Here is a 20705-nt window from a genome sequence, read left to right as displayed (position 1 = left end):
ATATGAAAGAAGGTGTGACGTTCCCTGTGAGGACTGTTACAATTAGAAGACGCCTATGTGAAGCCAAGCTATCTGCAAGAAGCCCCCGCAAAGTCCCACTGTTGGGAAAAAGACATGTGCTGAAGAGGTTACAATTTGCCAAAGAGCACATTGACTGGCCTAAAGAGAAATGTCGCAACATTTTGTGGACTGATGAAAGTAAGATTGTTCTTTTTGGGTCTAGTGGGCGGAGACAGTTTGTCAGACAACCCCCAAACACTGAATTCAAGCCACAGTACACTGTGAAGACAGTGAAGCATGGTGGTGCAAGCATCATGATATGAGGATATTTCTCATACTATGGTGTTGGGCCTATTTATCGCATACCAGGGATCATGGATCAGTTTGAATACATCAGAATACTTGAAGAGGTCATGCTGCCTTATGCTGAAGAGGAAATGCTCTTGAAATGGGTGTTCCAACAAGACAACGACCCCAAACGCACCAGTAAACATGTAACATCTTGGTTCCAGACCAACAAGATTGACGTTATGGAGTGGCCAGCCCAATCCCCGGATCTTAATCCAATAGAAAACTTGTGGGGTGACATCAAAAATGCAGTTTCTGAGGCAAAACCAAGAAATAGAGAAGAACTGTGGAATGTAGTCCAATCATCCTGGGCTGGAATACCTGATCACAGGGGCCAGAAGTTGGTTGACTCCGTGCAAAACAGATGTACAGCAGTTCTCAGAAACAGTGCGACTACAACCAAATATTCAAAGGAAAGCAAAATCTTCAAACATTTTTCAGTTTATATAGTGAATGTTTGAGTTTGTAAAGAAGAATACAAACACTTTCCTCATGCTGTCACAGAGTGACAATTGCCGGTTATCAGCAGTATTTTCCTCAGAGGATGGATCGGCACTGATGATCAGTGCCCATCAGTGCCACCCACCTGTGCCCATCAGTGCCTAGTAGTGCCCCCCATAAGTGCTTCCCATCAGTGCTGGCTATCAGTGCAGCCTCATCAACGCATATCAGTGAAGGAGAAAAATTACCTGTTTGCAAAATTTTATAATAGAAACAAAGAAAAACTTTTCTTTTTGCTCTTTTTTGTTTATAGTGAAAAAAAATAAAATACCTAGTGGCGAGTAAAGACAGCTTTATTTGTGTGAAAAAAAATGATAAAAATTTCATATGGGTACAGTGTTGCATGACCGCACAATTGTCAATCAAGGTGCGACAGCGCTGAAAGCTGAAAATTGGCCTGGGTAGGAAGGGGGTATAAGTGCCCGTAGGCAAAGGGGTGTTAAAGGGGCAGTCATTTTTCTTTGCCTAAATTAAAATATTAATATTATTATTTTTTACATGTTTTTTTTTCGGGGTGAGTATTCTCCCCTCTGTGTGAAGCCACACTCTAGCAGCATCGAAGAAAAAATATGGAGACTTTTAGGTGAGGCCAAGTAACTGGAATGTGACTATTCATGTTGTTTAAGACAGACAAAGCAGAACAACGCAGATTATTCTGGAGGTCGGATTCAGCAGTAGAGTTTGAAAAGGTTGTACCATTGATCTGCTCTCTGCATGGGATCATTTGTGGAATCCGCAAACATAATCAACTTGAACAGTCACATTCCAGTTACTTGGCCTCACCTAAAAGTCTCCATGTTTTTTCTTCGATCTGCTAGAATGTGGCTTCAAAAACCATCTGATCTGTAAGGTAAGATGACATGTAACCCTATATAACAGAAGTAGTAGTACATTAGGCAGGACGGGTCATCCTGATATGTAATAAGAGATATTTGTAGGTTATACAAACCTTGATTCTCTCTCTGTATTTAGGTCTGTTAGGACTAAGCAGAACTCTGATCTCTTAATCCCAGTAAATAGCGATGGACTGAACACCCCCCTGTGCAGTTCGCGGTCAAACATTTGAATGTAATACGAACTTCAAACTTAAAGCAAGTCTAAGGGACTCGAAGAGCGCCCATCTTGAAGGCTGATATGCAAGTTATTAGTCATAAAAGGGGAATGGGGACTCGGGTTCTGCATTGAGGGACATGGATCAGTGAAAACATTTTTTCAAAAAGTACTGTTTTTAAAGGTGCAGTCATTTTTCATTGCTTAAAGTAAAAACAAAAATCCTTTAAATATCAAGCCTGAGGGTCCTCCTAACTACCTGCAAAGTTGTACTTCTGTACATCTTTAAAAATGACATTTTTATAAAATAAAAAAAAAACAGAGTGGGGTCCCCCCCAATCCTTAACCACTTCCAGTCCGTACACTTCCCCCCCCCCCCCTTCCTGTCCAGGTCAATTTTCAGCTTTCAGTGCTATCACACTTTGAATGACAATTGCGCAGTCATGCAACACTGTACCCATATGAATTTTTTTCAGACAGATAAAACTTTATTTTGGTGGTATTTATTCACCACTGGGATTTTTATTTTTTTTGCTATGTAAATGAAAGTCCAAAAATTTTGAAAAAAAAAGTTTTCCTTATAAAATTTTGCAAATAAATAATCTTTCTTCATAAATCTCGGCCAAAATGTATACATATATCTTTTTAGTGAAAAAAAAAAACAAATTAGTTTATAACCAAAAATTATAATTTTTCCAAATTTTTTCATTTTTATTTATTTATTTATTTTTTATTAACACAATTATTTTTTTTAACATACTGTCACCCTAGCAGTACAATGTCATCATAATGACACTGTGCTACTTGTGGGGGGTGATGAAGATTTTTTTTTCTTTTTTTACACTGATTGCTTTTATAAAGACTGTAAAAGCCATAATTTCTCCTTCTCTCTGGCTGCGTTCCTGCAGCCAATGAGAAATACTGTGTGAGCTGTGATTGGCCACAGCTTATCACCTGGTACAAGGCTGTTGTGAATAGCCTTGTACTATGTGACCTCTGTGATCATTCACAGATTTCACAAGTTGTAAGCAATGATGTCAGGAAGCAACATCTTGTTTACTACTATTCATGTGATCACTGATTGGCCAATCCGTGATCACATGAATCGGGACCTCACACAGAGGTCCTGTACAGCGATCTGTGTTCCTCCGGACACTGCAGGCACCGATCGCTGGGAGCGCGCACAGGCAATGGATGCGGGGGGACTTTTAGAAACGTGCATCGGCAGAGCTCCCGTCCGGCCGTTTATCGGCATGGGCCGAATGGGAAGAGGTTAACAGACCCTTTAGATCTGGCAGGAAGGTTAGGAGGGACTCCACAGTAAAAAAAAATTATAAAAAGTGCGTGGGGTCCCCCAAAAAAGCCCTACCAGGCCCTATAGGCCTGGTAGGACTTTTGAGGGGTACCCCATCTCCAAAAAAATGGGAGGGGAGCATGATTTTTGGAGCTGTTTTTCATGGAAGATCTGTACGCATTGATTGTGGATCAAAGCAATTTATATGCACAACAATTTATCGCCACCAACCCAAATTCAAACCTTGCCAGACCATTCGCATGGAAACCCATTATGGTTTCCGAATAAAAATTTTTTTGGGGCCTAACCCTCAACATGGGCATTACTTAAAAAAAATTAATGGCAGTTGTATTGGTCCACAGACCCAATTCATCATATGCCGTGTTCTCTGATGCCATGGCCAGGCATAGATATGAGAGTGTAATGTGTTTTATGCATTTCAATGACAATGCACTCTGTCGTCCTCGGGGTGACCCTGAATTTGACCGGCTCCACAAAATTCAGCCCCTCGCAAATCACCTTAACCAAAAATTTGCAGATGTATATACTCCCCAGCAAAAAATCTGCGTTGATGAGCCCTCATTCAAACAATTTCTCCCCAGCAAGCGTGCCAGATATGGGGTCAAGATGTAGAAGACCTGTGAGAGGGCAACAGGCTATAGTTTTAAGTTTCGGTTTTACGAGGGAAAAGATAGTTACGTGGAGCCCCCTGGAGGCCCAGACTACATGGGGAGTAGTGGCAAGATAGTTTGGGACTTGGTCTCATCCTTTTTCCATAGGGGGCAACACTTATACGTGGACAATTTTTATTCAAGCGTGCCACTATTTAGACATTTGTACAATCTTGGAATTGGCGCATGTGGCACCGTGCGACCTAATGTGTACCCATCATTAGAAGTGGGTGGATGCAGGGTGGTATATTTTAATGATGGGCATACCACACACTTTTTCTGGCAGAGATTTCTTCTCTTTTTTTTATCATTTAGCCCACAGACTGCATACAAAAAAAAAACAAAACAAAAAAACAACATAGCATATATACCCAACAAGGACCAGCAACGTAATGGTACATCACTGGACTTTGAATGGTTATAGCAGGATGATGCCTACAGCTGCAGGCATCATCATCCTGGTATCGTTTTTTTTCAGCCGGCGAGCGATTTTCATGTAAAAGCAATCCTAGTGGCTAATTAGCTGCAGGATTGCTTTTACAAGCAGCGGGAGACTATGCCCCCCTCGCTGCCTTCCATGGCCTTCTCAGGCAGCCCTGTGCCATCAGGGGAACCTGAGAATGCAGCCAGTGTTTCTGCCAGATTACCATAGAGATGATTGCAGACCGGAATGGCGCCAATCATCTTTATAGTCTAAGAGATCGAAAGCTACGAGCATTTCATTACTTCAGTTTCGCAGGATATAAACAGCGCCATTTGTAAATTGGGAAAGCATCTGATCACATCGATCTGGGTGAGAATCCATAATGTAAGGGCAGAGGAGATATCTAGAGTCTGATAGACCCCAGATTTCTCAAAAAAGAATATATGACAATGCCCATTGAAGCTATAGGGGATATTTGCATTCCCTGTGATAGCATCAAAAGTGATAAAAACAAAACAAAAACATGAAAGGGACAGTGCAAAAATAATAATAAAAAATCAAAATAGCTTAAAAAATAAATTATTAAATAAGAAAAAAAAGCACCCTGTGCCGCTATATAAACAGCGATTGCACCATGCATTTGAGGTATATACTGTTCCAAAGTCTGATTGGTTCTTTCTGTTTGCCCATTAGTCTGAGGATAAGGGAAAGAAAATGAAAGTTCCACTTTTAGTTTTCCACAAAGTGCCTTCCAGAATTTTGAAGTGAATTGCACTCCTCGATCAGAGACAGTATTCCCAGGAACACCGTGAAGTCTCACCACTTCCTTTATGAAGATTTGGGCAGTTTCTGTTGCAGAGGGTACCCCCTTCATGGGAATAAAATGGGCCATTTTGGAAAAACAAAGATGGCCGAACATCCTTCTGATGGTGGTAGTTACATAGTTGGTCTGGCTGAAAAAAGACAAAAATCCATCCAGTTCAACCATAGCAAAAAAAATGTTACAATCTTACACCCACAGTTGATCCAGAGGAAGGCAAAAAAACCCAGCAAAGCACGATCCAATTTGCTCCTGCTGGGAAAAAAATTACTTCCTGATCCCCTGAGGGGCAATCAGATATTCCCTGGATCAACTTTACCTATAAATGTTATATCCAGTTATATTCTGTGTATCCAAGAAAGAATCCAGGACTTTCCTACAGCAATCCACTGAGCTGGCCACAACCAACTCTGGAGGGAGTCTATTCCACATTTTCACAGCTCTCACTGTGAAGAAACCTTTCCGTGTTTGGAGATTACATTTCTTTTCCTCCAGACATAAAGAGCGCCCCCTTGTCCTCTGTGATGACCTCAGGGTGAATAGCTCTACACTGAGTTCACTATATGAACCACTGATGTATTTATACATGGAGATCATATCCCCCCTTATGTAGTATACGTGGAGATCATATCCCCCCCTTATGTATTATACGTGGAGATCATATCCCCCCCTTATGTATTATACATGGGGATCATATCCCCCCCTTATGTATTATACATGGAGATCATATCCCCCCTTATGTATTATACATGGAGATCATATCCCCCCTTATGTATTATACATGGAGATCATATCCCCCCTTATGTATTATACATGGAGATCATATCCCCCCCTTATGTATTATACATGGAGATCATATCCCCCTTATGTATTATACATGGAGATCATATCCCCCTTATGTATTATACATGGTGATCATATCCCCCCCTTATGTATTATACATGGGGATCATATCCCCCGTTATGTATTATACATGGGGATCATATCCCCCCCTTATGTATTATACATGGAGATCATATCCCCCCTTATGTATTATACATGGAGATCATATCCCCCCTTATGTATTATACATGGTGATCATATCCCCCTTATGTATTATACATGGAGATCATATCCCCCCTTATGTATTATACATGGAGATCATATCCCCCCTTATGTATTATACACGGAGATCATACCCCCCACTTATGTATTATACATGGATGGGGGGATAAGATCTCCATGTATAATACATAAGGGGACATATGATCTCCAAGTATAATACATAAGGGGGGATATGATATCCATGTATAATACATAAGGGGGGATATGACCTCCATGTATAATACATAAGGGGGGGATATGATCTCCATGTATAATACATAAGGGGGGTATGATCTCCATGTATAATACATAAGGGGGGGATATGATCTCCATGTATAATACATAAGGGGGGATATGATCTCCATGTATAATACATAAGGGGGGATATGATATCCATGTATAATACATAGGGGGGATATGATCTCCATGTATAATACATAAGGAGGGATATGATCTCCATGTATAATACATAAGGGGGGGATATGATCTCCATGTATAATACATAAGGGGGGTATGATCTCCATGTATAATACATAAGGGGGGGATATGATCTCCATGTATAATACAAAAAAAAAGTTCCATGGAACTGCATCAGGAAATGAAGTCTCAAACATCTTACTTCTTCTGGGGGATCTGGACAACCTGGTAGCCATTAGTCACAATGTATCGCAGCACCGTAAAAAAAATGGCCTAGTCAGGAAGGGGGGAAAATCCTCTGGAGGGCAAGTGGTTACAGTTTTTAAATTTGTTTTTACCTATCTTTATTGCTATCATAGCACAGCAGGAGAGTGCATTTGAAGAGTCCAAAGTTTCATGTTTTGTTTCAATTCTTACTTACAGCATTGCTTGTATTTAACCTAGTAGCCATTAGTCACAATGTATCTTTGTGTCTAGGTGTTCCGTGGCATGACTGGAATTCAGCTGTAATACAATAGGAGCAAGAAAAAAAAGATGGCGGAGAGTTGGAGAAAGGCCTTCAAAAATTTGTTGGGACGCCATAGAAGAGCCATCATTCCCGGTAATCAAGAGATCAGTCACAGCTTGCCATATATATATATATATATATATATATATATATATATATATATATCAGCCTCTCTTAAAATTTTAAACACAAAGGAACCCTTGAAATAATGTTCTGGTCTCAGGGAACCCCCACTAAAAATGTCCATATCTACAACTCATGATATATTAATCTGATAGTCAGTGGGAAGAATGCTCCTCACACTTGTCATTGGGAAGAATTCCCCCCTTACAGACAGCTAAAAAGATCAATTGTATCAGAGTGAACTTATCTGAAAGGCAGAAATTGCTCATTGCTCAAGGAACCCCTAACAACCTCTGGAGGAACCCTAGTTGAGAAACTCTGATATATATGATCAGTTTTGACTAAATATGACTTTATTTTATTGACTTATATTTTTAAAAAGTAATCCATTGCTATATACACTCACCAGCCACTTTATAAAGTCCACCTGTTCAATTGCTTGGTAACAAAAATTTCTAATCATCTAATCACATGGTAGCAACTCAATTCATCTAGGCATCTAGACATGGTGAAGACGACTTGTTGAAGTTCATACCAAGCATCAGAATAGAGAAGAAAGGGGATTTAAGTGACTTTGAACGTGGCATGACTGTTGGTGTCAGATGGGCTGGTCTGAGTATTTCACAAACTGCTGATCTACTGGGATTTTCACACACAACCATCTCTAGGGTTTACGGAGAATGGTCCAAAAAAGAGAAAATATCCAGTGAGCAGCAGTTGTGTGGAGGGAAATGCCTTGTTGATGTCAGAAGTCAGAGGAGAATGGGCAGACTGGTTGGAGATGATCAAAAGGCAACTGTAACTCAAATAACCACTCGTTACAACTATGGGTGTGATATATATTAGTCAGCAAGTGAACATGTTGTCACTGAAGATATAATAGTAGGGGGTTCAGTGAGCGCTAACTAATACAGCAGCTGATACACTAAAAAGGAAAAACCATAAACCTTAAAACTGACAACATAACATAGATAGTGCAGCGCTAAAAAATATAACTGCACCAGTGCTTGTAAGGTAGTGCAAAGTTCCTTAAATCTTATCAAATAGTATAGGCCACATACGATGTGTGTGACCTTTCCAAACAAAGATGAAGTAATGGCGTGTACCCCACACGCCTTCACCATAAAAACGCTCTTGGCTCTTATCCCTTCTGATGATGTACGTGTGATACGAAACGCGCGTCAAGGAGGAGCCCCTGCTAGCCGTGACGTCAAGCCGCCGGATCAAGGAGGTCCGGCGGCCACTCACCCATACCAGCTGGTCATTGTGTATTTCATTACATCCTTTGTGCACAAGGATTGATTTTACTACAATACTCATGTTAAGTGTTTTCTGTTCTAATTTTATATTTTTTAGCGCTGCACTATCTATGTTATGTTGTCACTGAAGTTGATGTGTTGAAAGCAGAATAAATTAGCCAAGCATAAGAACGCACCTCCCAACTTTCTGAAATGGTAGAGAGGGATACCTTTTAGCACACAGTAGGTAGGCAAAAAACATGTTCCTGCTACAGCCCTGGCTACACCAACCACAACAGAAAATGTCTGGCTAAACCACACGGGTGCTTTTTTTACCTCAATTTTTACTTTATATGGGCATTTCAAAATACCAAATGCAGTAATATAGAGATGGGATAAATCATTTAGTGCAGCATAACACTTTTGGTAGTAAAATAGTACATGTTGTATACACATCACACTGAAAAGGAGGACAAAAAAAATGGAACTAAATAGGGACAACTAAGGCTGCACTACAGACAATGGGATTTTGTCTCAAAAGAGGGACAGTCCCTCCAAATGTGAGACAATTGGGAGCTATGTGTAAGGATTTGAGCGACTCGGACAATGGCCAAATTGTAATGGTTTGACAGTTGGCTCAGAGCAACTCCAAAACTGCAGCTCTCGTGGGATTTGCCCGGTCTGCAGTGGCCCAAGGATGGAAAACTGTCAAACCGAAGAGAGGGTCATGGGTGGCCAAGGCTCACTGATGCACGTGAGAAGGGAAAGCTGGCCTGTGTAGTCTGATCCAATAAAAGAGCTACTGGAGCTCAAATTTGTAAAAAAGTGAATACTGATTCTGATAGAAAGGTGTCAGAATGCACAGAGCATCGCAGTTTGTTTTGTTTGGTACTGACCGGTCATGGTGCCCAAGATGACCCGTGCCCACAGCCAACATGGCCTACAATGGGCACATGAGTATCAGAACTGGACCATTGAGTAATGGGAGAAGGTGGCCTGGTCTCATGAATCACATTTTCCATTCCATCATGTGGATGGCTGGGTGTGTGTGCGTTACTTATCTGGGGTAGAGATGGAACCAGGATGCAGTATGGGAAAAAGACAAGCTGGTGGAGACAGTGTGATGCCTTGGGCAATGTTCTGCTGGAAAATCTTACTGTTACTTTGGAGTCCATTCCTCAACAAGTCAGGGCTATTTTGGTAGCAAAAGAGGGACCTACTCAGTATCAGGTGGGTGGTCATAACGTGATGGTGGGTGGTCAGGCTGCTTTCTGTTTAGTAATGGTGTACAGTGGTCCTATCTCTGTACAATTCTATGGACAGCTCTGTCAGCGGTGTGATCATAGTTCGGGATAAATACCTCTTGAAGAATTAAGGTCTGAGAGATTTTACAATTAGAGATGAGCGAATTATTCAAAAATTCGGTTCGGCTGATTCGCCGAATAAATTCGCTTCGAGCCGAATATATTCGCTGCGAATTTAACTTATAAAAAGGGTGTTTCTAGGCTTCAGAGAGCCTTTATATTAGTGCAGAACACTGTACCTTTAATTTAAATGCCCTTGGAGTCTGCTGGGGAAGAGAAATAATACTGTCAGTCAGTATGACATGCAGATGAGTGCCGTCGATCTTAGAATCACCGCACACTTCACTCATTTGGGCAGTCACGGGGCCAAAACCAGAGTGTGGAGCCACAGTGTGGCGGTGGAGGCAGCAGCAATGGGAGGCCATACAGCACCCTATGACAAAATGGAACCCACCAGCAGTGTGAGGAGACCTGAAAGTGGCACATGGCAGAGTGTGGCGATGGAGACAGCAGCAATGGGAGGCCGTACAGGGACCCATGACACACTCTGGACCTGGCAGCAGCATGAGGAGGCGGTACAGGGGCCCATGACAGATTACGGGCCTGGCAGCAGCATGAGGAGTCGGTACGGGGGCCCATGGCAGATTACGGGCCTGGCAGCAGCATGAGGAGGCGGTACAGGGGCCCATGGCAGAGTGGCGGAGCGTAAGCAGCTATAATTGAAGGCCATACAGAGGCCCGTCGGGTGCGTGCTCGCAAACTGTTGTCTCTTGGAAACGGATTCCAAGAAAGACTGCTGACGGAATCCGTGAAGAGGAGTAGCAGGAGAAGGAGCATCTGAACGAGCGGAAGATGCCAACGAGCGACAACTCCCCTCAGCAGAGGTGTTGGAGCCTTGACTGGCTGATAGAGGGCGATTGACGTCGGGTGACGGAGCAAGTAACGGAGCGGGTGATGGAGCGGGGGCTGGGGCAGGCAGAACCGCCGTATCTTTATCACGGTTTTCCCAGGCCACCGAATGGCGACGCTGCATATGCTGACGCAACGCTGTAGTCCCAACATTGGCCCCCTGGCCACGCTTGACTTTCAGGCCACATAGTTGACATACGGCTACGTTTACTTCCTCGGGCGGCTTGACGAAAAATTGCCACACCGCCGAGTAGGAAACTTTGCCCCCGCTACTCCTCACTGGCTGACTGCTACTTCCTCCGTGCACACCGGCACCACTACTGGCCCTGGTGGTAGGATGCAGTGGAGCTGGTGCTCTACTCCGTGGCCGTTTGGCTCCACTGACACTGCTGCGACCCTGCTGCCTCCTGGGCAACCCACCGACTGTTTTGCTCGCTTGCAAGCTGGCACCCTCTTCTCCTGATGATGCGGAAGCAATAGCCTGATGACGACGAGGCTGCCAAGTGCGATCAGCCTCATCATCATCAATTAGGGTCTCCGCGTCACTACTAGCCCCCTCGGCTGCGTGTGGGTCAGGAGACAGACCTGTCTCTAGACCGGCTACCGAGCCACTCTCCTCGCCAGTACTTCTTCGCCTGGCTGCTGAAGAGGCGGATGTCTCCCCCCGTTCCTGACCGCCCTCTGTTAGCTCTTCCTCACTGTACAGTGGGGCTGAGCCCACAGCATGTGATACTTCGCTTGGTGAGGGAACACCAAAGGACAGGGGCAGGTCGAGGACACGTGATTTCAGTGGGCTTGCTCCCGGGCCATGCCAACTAACGGTTGTGTCTGACGTACCCACCGACCGTTGGCTGTAGGTGTCAGAGGTGACCTGGGAAGAGGAAGACGACCGAGTCAACCAATCGATGACGGCAGGGTTGTCGGTGGAGACACGACCGCTGGATGACACCGGGAGCACTGGCCTCTGGCTGTGACTAGTGCTGCCTCGACCCCTTCCTCTGCTGCCACATCTGCTCGCTCCTGAAACATTGCCTCCTCTGCCACTCCTCTGCGTGTTGTCTGACATACTCTTTAATTCAATAAGCACCCCAAAAATAAAACCGGATTTAACTCTTTGAACGTACAATAGTGGTTGTGAAGCAGAAAGTCAGTTTATTTAGCACAATCGGTCAATTGCAGCTTGCCGTTGGCTGGAAACTGTACGTTTAGGTCACTGGAATGCACTAATCACCCAAAAAATATTACCGCCAGCCGGCGTGTAAATGGATTTAACTCTTTGAACGTACAATAGTGGTTGTGAAGCAGAAAGTCAGTTTATTTTGCACAATCGGCAAACTGCAGCACCAACTGTGCACGACAGCCACCAAAAAAAAAAAGGGTGTATGTCACTTTAAATTTTCGATTCTTTAATAGCTGTGGCCCTAAGTAACGATTCTGTGTCCCTGAGTAACGATTCTGTGTCCCTGAGTAACGATTCTGTGTCCCTGAGTAACGATTCTGTGGCCCTAAAGTCTCTGTGGCCCTAACTCTGTCCCTTAATACACACAGGTCTGTCTCTCTTGAATGACCGAAGGCTAATGGAGAATTCTAAGATGGCCGCGATTTATAGCTCCACCATTACACAGTGCTGGCTGGCTGCTGATTGGCTAATGCGATCACATGTCATGAATGCATTATGGGTCAGCGCGCCTTGTCTGCGTGCCTTCCCAGAGATCCCCGCCCCATCTTCTCTGTCCATTTTCTCCGTCGCCACACATGTCGCCGCCATTTTTGGGAAAATTCGATTCGTGCATCCGAAGTTTGCTAATCTTCGCGAATAGAATTTTTCCAAATCTTCGGAACGAATTCCACTTCGTCATGTTCGATTCGCTCATCTCTATTTACAATCATTGGATAGCTGAAGTCTGAGATACTGGACATCAGTGCACATGGAGTAATATGATTGGCTCTGCTTAGACAGACATTTTTAAAGTGTATGTATAACCAAAACCTTTTTCTTTAGTTTTTTTTTGTTTTGTGTTAGAAGAAAGGGGTCAAGTTATTGATGTTTGTGTATCAATATGAAAATTTCTGCTTGCTTCCAGTTCCAGAAACACAACAAGAAGAAGTTATATCTCCTAAAAAGAAGAAAAGTCTCAGTTGTGCTGAGAACAAGTATTCCTATTGGAAGATTTTCCCTCACTGGTGACAACTCAAATTTTTAGATTTTCCTCTCGCATTGTTTTTCTGTGATATCAATCACCAGTACAAATAGAAGGGCGAATCTCCACAATGGGGACAAAGACAGCAATAAAAACATTACAGGGTGTCTGAAACACACACACACTATCCAAAATTAAAGGTTTTGCTTAGATAGACATTTAAATCTGAGCTTGACTGTGAAAGGGGATGATAGAAATAAGTGCAGTGTGTGATTGCTAGATTTATGGTCTCCCCTATTCTCTTCAAGTCTGGTATGAATGCAAGCAATACAAGAAACCCACATGGAAGAAAAATATATTTGAAATATATTTGAAAAATATTCTTCCCAAACATATTGCCATATATATGAAATGCTACCATTTTGGCCATATTCAATATATTTCAATCTATCTATCTATCTATCTATCTATCTACAAAATATATGAAAAATATTTATTAAAAATACATTTCAAATATACTGTCTGTCTTTAAAAATAAAAATCTACATTTTTGGAATGCATTTACAAATATATGTAAAAATATGTTAAAATTACTTTTTTATATGTTAAACAAAAATCTGAAGAATATATTAAAATGAATATATATTTTTAAAAATATTCTTGCCAAACCACTGTAATACATTTTAAAAAATGGAGGAAAGCTAGTAAATCTATTTACTGTACCCTCCAGCTTCTGTACATAAGAGGGTGACATCACTGTTCTCCTGTGTGAGTGTTTTGAGGCGCCACTCCTTGCTGGATAGTAAGTTGAGAATCACCCTGCCGGCAAAGAGAGAGAGCATACAGTGGGGATCGAAAGTTTGGGCACCCCAGCTAAAAATTTGTATTAATGTGCATAAAGAAGCCAAGGAAAGATGGAAAGATCTCCAAAAGGCATCAAATTACAGATTAGACATTCTTATAATATGTCAACAAAAGTTAGATTTTATTTCCATCATTTACACTTTCAAAAAAACAGAAAACAAAAAAATGGCATCTGCAAAAGTTTGGGCACCCTGCAGAGTTAATATCTTGTACTGCCCCCTTTGGCAAGTATCACAGCTTGTAAACGCTTTTTGTAGCCAGCCAAGAGTCTTTCAATTCTTGTTTGAGGTATCTTCGCCCATTCTTCGCTTCAAAATTCTTCCAGTTCTTTGAGATTTCTGGGCTGTCTGTCACGCACTGCTCTTTTAAGGTCTGTCCATAGATTTTCAATTGTTGAAGTCAGGAGATTGTGAAGGCCATGGCAAAACCTTCAGTTTAGGCCTCTTGATGTAATCCCCCGTGGATTTCGAGGTGTGTTTAGGATCATTATCCATTTGTAGAAGCCATCCTTTCTTTAACTTCAGCTTTTTCACAGATGGCATCAAGTTACCATCCAAAATTTGCTGAAATTTTATTGAATCCATTTTTCCTTCTACTCGTGAGATGTTCCCTGTGCCACTGGCTGCAACACAACCCCAAAGCATGATTGATCCAAGCCCATGCTTAACAGTTGGACAGAGGTTCTTTTCATTAAATTCTGTGCCCCTTCTTCTCCAAACGTACCTTTGCTCATTCCGGCCAAAAAGTTCCATTTTAATCTCATCGGTCCACAGAACTTGTTTCCAAAATGCATCAGGCTTGTCTATATGTTCATTTGCAAAGTTCAAACGATGATTTTTGTGGTGAGGACGTAGAAGAGGTTTTCTTCTGATGACTCTTCCATGAAGACCATATTTGTACAAGTATCTCTTTATAGTGGAATAGTGTACCACAACTCCAGTGTCTGCCAGATCTTTCTGGAGGGATCGTGCAGTCAAACGTGGGTTTTGAATTGTTTTTCTCACAATCCTGCGAGCTGTTCTGTCTGATATTTTTCTTGGTCTTCCAGATCTTGCTTTAACTTCCACTGTTCCTGATGACTGCCATTTCCTAATTACATTCCGAACAGAGGATATTGACATCTGAAAACGCTTTGCTATCTTCTTATAGCCTTCTCCAGCTTTGTGAGCGCCAACTATTTTCAGTTTCAGTTTTCTAGACAACTGCTTAGAAGAACCCATGGTGCTGATTGTTGGGGCAGGGTCAGATGAGTCTGGGCATTTAAAACCTTTGAGATTGACATCACCTGGTCTTCCCAGACGATGATTGAGAACAATCCATGACACTGGCAGGTCTCAGCTTTGCAAAGGGGCAGTGCATGCTATAAATTCTGCAGGGTGCCAAAACTTTTGCAGACACCATTTTTTTGTTTTCTGTTATTTTAAAAGTGTAAATGATGGAAATAAAATCTAACTTTTGTTGACATATTATAAGAATGTCTAATCTGTAATTTGATGCCTTTTGGAGATTTCTCCATCTTTCCTTGGCTTCTTTATGCACATTAATACAAATTTTTAGCTGGGGTGCCCAAACTTTCGATCCTCACTGTATGTCCCAGATTTCCAGTATAGCTAATAGAAGGTGGATGCCGCTCAACCAACCCTGGAGTCAGACACGTGTTTGGCTTGGCCTCAGCCACCGCTTCAGCCACGCCCACTGATGCAATTTGCCCCACCCATCGGGGCTTGGTCACAGAGACAGCACGAATACCAAGAGCCAGAGTTTTTAAGTTCATCATTGGCCGTGAAAGGAAAGGAGTGTGAAAAATGAAAAAGTAAAACAGGTGTGTATGTGGGAATGTGAAGAGGTAAAGAAATGTACTCTCCGATTAAACAAAATGGAAAAGAAAAATATTAGAAAAAATACAAATAATTAAAAAGTCTTAACTCATTCTCTTTTTTTTATGTGACATATACAAAGCCAAGCAAAAACACCAACTCCCATTATCACTTCCCATAAGATGAATACTGAAAACCTCCCATCCCTCCCTTCCCCTTCCTTCACATACAATAATCATATCAAAAGAATTCAAGCTCATAATAATGCATAATTAACCCCTCCTCTGGAGGAGGATTTCCCCCCCCCCCCCTTCCTGACCAGGCCATTTTTTGCATTATGGCGCTGGGTTATTTTAACTGACAATTGTGCGGTCATCCAACGCTGCACCCAAATGAAATTTACGTCCTTTTTTTCCCCACGAAGAGCTTTCTTTCGGTAGTATTTGATTGTCCGTGCGTTTTTTATTTTTTGCGCTATGAAAAAAAAAATAGACCATCAAGTTTAAAGAAGAAAAACAATATTTGTGACTTTTTTCTATAAAACATGTCCAGTAAAATAAAATGTAAAAATCAAATTTCGTCATAAATTTAGGCCAAAATGTATTCTGCTCCATGTCTTTGCTAAAACAAAATCCCAATACATGTAAATTAATTGGTTTACGTGAAAGTTATAACGTTTTCAAATGGCGGTATAGATAATGGGATTTCTTTTAATTTTTTCTCTTTTTACTAGTAATGGCGGCAGTACAAAAAAAAAATACAAAAAACGGCCACTGCCCCAGTCTATAACTGGCCTTCACAACAAGGAGCACATGGAAGGGCGATGCAGGTCAAACAACATAAAAGAAAAATTCCCAGCTCTAACTTGCCAACCAGGCTGCAAACAAACTGAATTAACCCGTCTAACAGTATGCATTAAAAACAGGGGTTTAGTTAGGACACCTTTTCACATACATACGTAAGCTACAGAGCCTCGTCATGGCACCCCATTATTCTGTAGTTCCTAACTCTCCAATTTTAAGAGCCCCCATAGTAGAGGCACATGTATTTAATGGATAGACCAAGGGCAGATGAACCTGAGGGAGCCCACCCCTCCTAAGAAAAATTCCCAGCTCTAACTTGCCAGGCAGCCTGCAAATCCCGACTTATAGCAGGACTGTGGGACTGCGGCAGGCATTCTGACACTGGGAGGAGCTTACTTGGTGTCACCGCCAACCCCTGTGACACCAATACAGTGATCAGGGCTAATAAAAAGCACTGACACTGTACTAATGGCACTGGGCAGGAAGGAGTTAACATCTGGGGCAAAGGGTTAACTGTGTGCTGTTGTAAATACTGTGCTGTGTTTGTGCTTTACTGTAAGCACACTACTTTGTATGGCTGTGCTATGCAGAGCCATGCAAAGCAGTGTGCAGGAGCTGACGGGAGAGAACTGTTTTGTGTACAAACAGTTCTCCCCCCCATTGGAGATACTCGGGAATCACCGGGCGCCGACAAGTAATCACCAGGCGGAACCTTGTGATTGACAACCGAGGCCGCAAATGTGGCATGGGTAGGTTGTGCATGGCGTTTGTGCGTGCCCTCTACCCGGAAATGCGAAATCACGTATATATACGTGATTTTGTGCACCCGTGCCGTCCTGTAGCAGTACTTCTGCTATAGGGCAGACAGGAAGCGGTTAAGTAAAATTTAACATATACAGAAAATCCCGTATCCACCTTCATTCTCAGACTTCAAACTACCCCTACAATAACTCTCCCTACACCAACATAGTTCTGCTATCCAATCTCTTCACACTGTCCCTTTCACCGCCACCTATGCTCACCCTGAAAAACAAAAACAGAACAAACGTTGGTTTCATAAAAACAATTTTGATCAAATATACACAAATTAAACGTTTTTTATACATTGTTTCCATTCTTGCAATTTCCAGATGTTTCTTGCCTTAGTCTCACACAATTATTTTTTCATAATCATGGTAAGCAAAACCGTAGATCAGTAAGGATTCATAGTTGGTTGGCTTGGGATGTACAAATATAAATCCCCAATCAAAGGACAATTCATGTAATGGTCCTTATAGTGATCCCCACCTCCTGTGCTCTTTATAGAAATGTCATGACAAGGGTAGAATATACGCCTTCCAACCTAACCCAGCCTGCTAGGCCCCACCCTCCACCGACCCAGATATACAAAATACACAAACCAAGTTTTTGGATTCAAAATGGGCATAGCAGCCTTTTATTAACCAATAAATTATTTCAACATAAATAACATAACATTCCAAATTATAAACAGAGGAAAAATGTCATTTGAGGACCATAAACCCAACGTCACTTTTGCGGAAAACATTCCTTCAACTTAGACCCCCAGCCGCAACCCACCGGCTCGGGGACAATCCTACTTATCTCCAGCCGTAACCCACCGGCTCGGGGACAATCCTACTTATCTCCAGCCGTAACCCACCGGCTCGGGGACAATCCTACTTATCTCCCGCCGCAACACATCGACTAGGGGACAATCCTACTTATCCCCAGCCGCAACCCACCGGCTCGGGGACAATCCTACTTATCCCCAACCGCAACCCACCAGCACGGGGACAATCCTACTTATCTCCAGCCGCAACCCACCGGCTCGGGGACAATCCTACTTATCTCCAGTCGCAACCCACCGGCTCGGGGACAATCCTACTTATCTCCAGCCGCAACCCACCGGATTGGGGACAATCCTACTTATCTTCAGCTGCAACCCACCGGCTCGGGGACAATCCTACTTATCTCCAGCCGCAACCCACCAGCTCGGGGACAATCCTACTTATCTCCAGCCGCAATCCCACCGGCTCGGGGACAATCCTACTTATCCCCAGCCACAACACATCGACTTGGGGGCAATCCTACTTATCCCCAACTGCAACCCACCGGCTCGGGGACAAACGTACTTATCTCCAGCCGCAACACACCGGCTCAGGGACAATCCTACTTAATCCCTAGCCGCAACACACCGGCTCAGGGACAATCCTACTTATGTCCAGCCACAACACACTGGCTCGGGGACAATCCTACTTATGCCCAGCCGCAACACATCGGCTCAGAGATAACCCTACTTATCTGCAGTGACCACCATTTTACCTATTCTAAGTTAACCCCTTGGAATGTACCGAGGTCCCCATACCACTGATGGGTCCTGAATCTTTCTCCATCCAGAATTCTTTCCTTCTCCAAAGACCAACCACCGCCAAGGCCGCTGTGACAATCCAAACCAAAGTACGAAGGGGAGGGAGGGTGGGAAGCTTCTTCTTCCAGAATTCTCCCACTGGATTTCCTGAGGTCAGACACTCCTTTTCCTCCCTGGGAGACCCTCCCCAACATCCCTCATCCAATAAGGTAAGCCATAATTCCCAAAAACTTCCCACCCATAATTTAACCCTCTGTTGTCCCTCTATTCCCCCTAGTCATGTCCTCCCTGTGCTTATTTTTTTATTTTTTTGCTCCGGGCCTACCTTTTGTTACATCCCTCCAATTGCAGAGCATTGATCCAGCATAGAAGTAAAAGTTTGTGGTGGAAGTAAATTCACAGCATTTATAAAGCTGTTTTTTGGAAGATCAGAAAATGTGATTCTCTCTGCTTTTCTAGATAACATCAGAAACTTCCACGGTCAGCTGTCTGCGTATGACGATCCATCACTGAGGAGGATATACGAGTATTACAGAGATGATCTGACCTACATCCTGGAGAACATGAACCCTCATTCCATCCTGGTAGAACTACAATCTCGGGGAGTTTTAAACACAGATGTAAGATATTTCTACATTTCCTCCAGTAAAATACAGTATGTGTGGTACAGGGGAACTCCATATAAAACATCCAATCCTTTATAATTGTACACCAAATCACTCCATACTGATCATAAATAACTGAACTTTATAATAAATCCACAAGATAAATGTGATCATATCAGCACTTCATTACATCCCACATACAACTTTTAAATCCATTTACACAACTGTTGCCACCAGAATATAATTAATTTTTTTTTTTAAACACCAAAGATGGCTGATGAGTACGTTACCCGCGAAGTTATGTTGTTTCTTTTCACATCACAAAAGCCTCGCATCCATATCTCCATATACATGTTAGACATGCCCACATGGAATAAAGATATATTTTAAATATATTTGAAAAATATTCTTCCCAAATATATTGACATATATTTGAAATACTATAATTTTGGCCGTATTCAATATATTTCAAAATAAATTTCAATAAACATATATATATATATATATATATATACACATACTGACTGTTGAAATGCATTTTTACTACAAAATATATAGTTTTAAAAATATTTTTCATATACAGGTGAAACTCAAAAAATTTGAATATTGTGCAAAGGTTCATTTATTTCAGTAATGCAACTTAAAAGGTGAAACTAATATATGAGATAGACTCATTACATGCAAAGCAAGATAGTTCAAGCCGTGATTTGTCATAATTGTGATGATTATGGCTTACAGCTCATGAAAATCCCAAATCCACAATCTCAAAAAATGAGAATATTGTGAAAAGGTGCAATATTCTCGGCTCAAAGTGTCGCACTCTAATCAGCTAATTAAGCCATAACACCTGCAAAGGGTTCCTGAGCCTTTAAATGGTCTCTCAGTCTGGTTCAGTAGGAATCACAATCATGGGAAAGACTGCTGACCTGACACCATCACTGACACCCTCCATAAGGAGGGAAAGCCTCAAAAGGTAATTGCAAAAGAAGTTGGATGTTCCCAAAGTGCTGTATCAAAGCACATCAATAGAAAGTTATGTGAAAGGGAAAAGTGTGGAAGAAAAAGGTGCACAAGCAGCAGGGATGACCGCAGCCTGGAGAGGATTGTCAGGAAAAGGCCATTCAAAAGTGTTCGGGACTTTCACAAGGAGTGGACTGAGGCTGGAGTCAGTGCACCAAGAGCCACCACACACAGACGGATCCTGGACATGGGCTTCAAATGTTGTATTCCTCTTGTCAAGCCGCTCCTGAACAACAAACAACGTCAGAAGCGTCTTACCTGGGCTAAAGAAAAACAGACCTGGTCTGGTGCTCAGTGGTCCAAAGTCCTCTTTTCTGATAAGAGCAACTTTTGCATCTCATTTGGAAACCAAGGACCCAGAGTATGGAGGAAGAATGGAGAGGTCCAAGGACCCCGA

General features: G+C 42.4%; 1 protein-coding gene across 1 annotated transcript in view; it reads left to right on the top strand.

Annotated features, from left to right (window-relative positions):
• The window catches only part of LOC149439086 (NACHT, LRR and PYD domains-containing protein 12-like), an 81069-nt gene that overhangs the window by 19748 nt on the left and 40616 nt on the right, over positions 1-20705 (top strand). Inside the window, exon 2 of the mRNA XM_089659498.1 lies at positions 19143-19303. Coding sequence (XP_089515624.1) covers positions 19143-19303 — 161 coding nt within the window. The remainder of the gene's footprint in view (positions 1-19142; positions 19304-20705) is intronic.

This window comes from Staurois parvus, unplaced genomic scaffold (genome assembly GCF_062004578.1).
Source record: "Staurois parvus isolate SC_StPar_1 unplaced genomic scaffold, SC_StPar_1.0 ptg001161l, whole genome shotgun sequence".
NCBI lineage: Eukaryota > Metazoa > Chordata > Amphibia > Anura > Ranidae > Staurois > Staurois parvus.
This window is presented reverse-complemented; position numbering and strand designations above follow the sequence as displayed.